A 1,585-nucleotide genomic window follows, 5' to 3' on the forward strand; every position below is an offset into this window, starting at 1 on the left:
TCAGCCAGACTGGCTAGACTGGGAGACACAGGCATCAGCTTGTCTCCACTTCTACAACACTGGGATTATCAATTCATGCCACCATGTGGGGCTTTTAATTCTGGGGATAGAATTTAGCTCATGCTTGTACAACAAGCACTTTACCAACTGAGTTGCTGCCCTGTATGAACTCCTCTAAAGAGATATTTTAGTATTGACCCCCACTTCAAACAGCTTACTGGACCATAATTTGTGGTATGGCCTGCTGGGAAAAATATTGTAATAGTGAGCTTCGAGCTTAAAACTTCACTCATGTCCTCCTCAAAGAGCATCAGAAATCTGGATCCTAAAAGTCTCAGTGTTTTGCCCTGATCAATGTAAGGAGTATATTTACCCAGCACTGTATCCAGGGCAACGGTGATTGCAATCTCTAGGCAAGAATATCCCTCCTCAACACTTTCTTCAGAGCCTTAGCAACATCCTTATTCCTGAGAGTATAAATAAGAGGATTCAGGGTGGGAGTAATGATGCTATAGAAAACAGAACCAACTTTGTCTTGCAATGGAGTGCGCTGGGACCTGGGTCTCATATAGGAAAATATGCAAGCACCAAACAAAAGGGAAACCACAAGGAGATGTGAGCTACATGTAGCAAAAGCATTTCTCTTACTCCCAGCTGAACGCATCTGAATGACACTGTAGAGAATGAATCCGTAGGATGTAGAGACAAGGATGATGGGAAGGAGAAGAAGTGTAATGGTACTGATGTAGGCTGTGTTCTCATACACAGTGATGTCGCCACACACCAACTTCAAAACAGCAGGATACTCACAGTAGAAATGGTGGATGATTCTCGAACCACAAAAAGGGAAGCTCATCAAGATGGATGTGTGGATTAGGGAGTTCACAGATGCACTCAGCCATGACATGACAGCCATCATCACTCCCACTCTTCTGCTCATGAGCACAGTGTACCTCAAGGGGTGGCAGATGGCAACATAGCGGTCATAGGACATGAGGGCCAGCAGGAGACACTCTGCACCACCCAGAGACAGGTACAGGAAGTGCTGGGTGGCACAGCCCACAAATGAGATGGACTTCTTGCCAGACAGGTAGTTGCTAGCCATCTTGGGAATGGTTGTAGAGACGTGCATCAGATCCATGAGGGACAGCTGGCTGAGCAGGAAGTACATTGGTGTGTGAAGACGGGGATCAGCGCAGATGAGGAGGATGGTGAGGCTGTTGCCACTCACTGCTGTGAGGAAGACCAGCATGATGAGGAGGAAAAGACAAAAGTGGTTGAAGGAGTCATCAAAGAGCCCTTGAAGGATGAAGTCCTCCAGAGAGGTCTGGTTCCACCTCCACATGCTCCGTTCCTCAGCCCCTGAGGGAACAGGGAGAAGATGGAAGTGTCATGCAAGAAAAACAGCTTCACAATGAGCACTTCTTTTCTCAAGAAAAATGTGAAGAATATTTTCTCTTTATTTTACATATTTGAAATGTCTTTGTATATATTCATTGGACATGATGCTGGGTTACATGTGGACATCTTGTACAAGTGTATATCTATTTCTAATTGTACAAAAATTCTAATTATTCTAATGACA

General features: G+C 44.9%; 1 protein-coding gene across 1 annotated transcript; it reads right to left on the reverse strand.

Annotated features, from left to right (window-relative positions):
• Positions 1-409: 409 nt before the first annotated feature.
• On the reverse strand, positions 410-1,345 carry LOC131900869 (olfactory receptor 2AE1-like). The gene has a single exon (XM_059252196.1). The coding sequence runs from the start codon at positions 1,343-1,345 to the stop codon at positions 410-412; it is 936 nt and encodes a 311-aa protein (XP_059108179.1).
• Between the last annotated feature and the right edge of the window lie 240 nt (positions 1,346-1,585).

This window comes from Peromyscus eremicus, unplaced genomic scaffold (assembly GCF_949786415.1).
Source record: "Peromyscus eremicus unplaced genomic scaffold, PerEre_H2_v1 PerEre#2#chr23_unloc_1, whole genome shotgun sequence".
NCBI lineage: Eukaryota > Metazoa > Chordata > Mammalia > Rodentia > Cricetidae > Peromyscus > Peromyscus eremicus.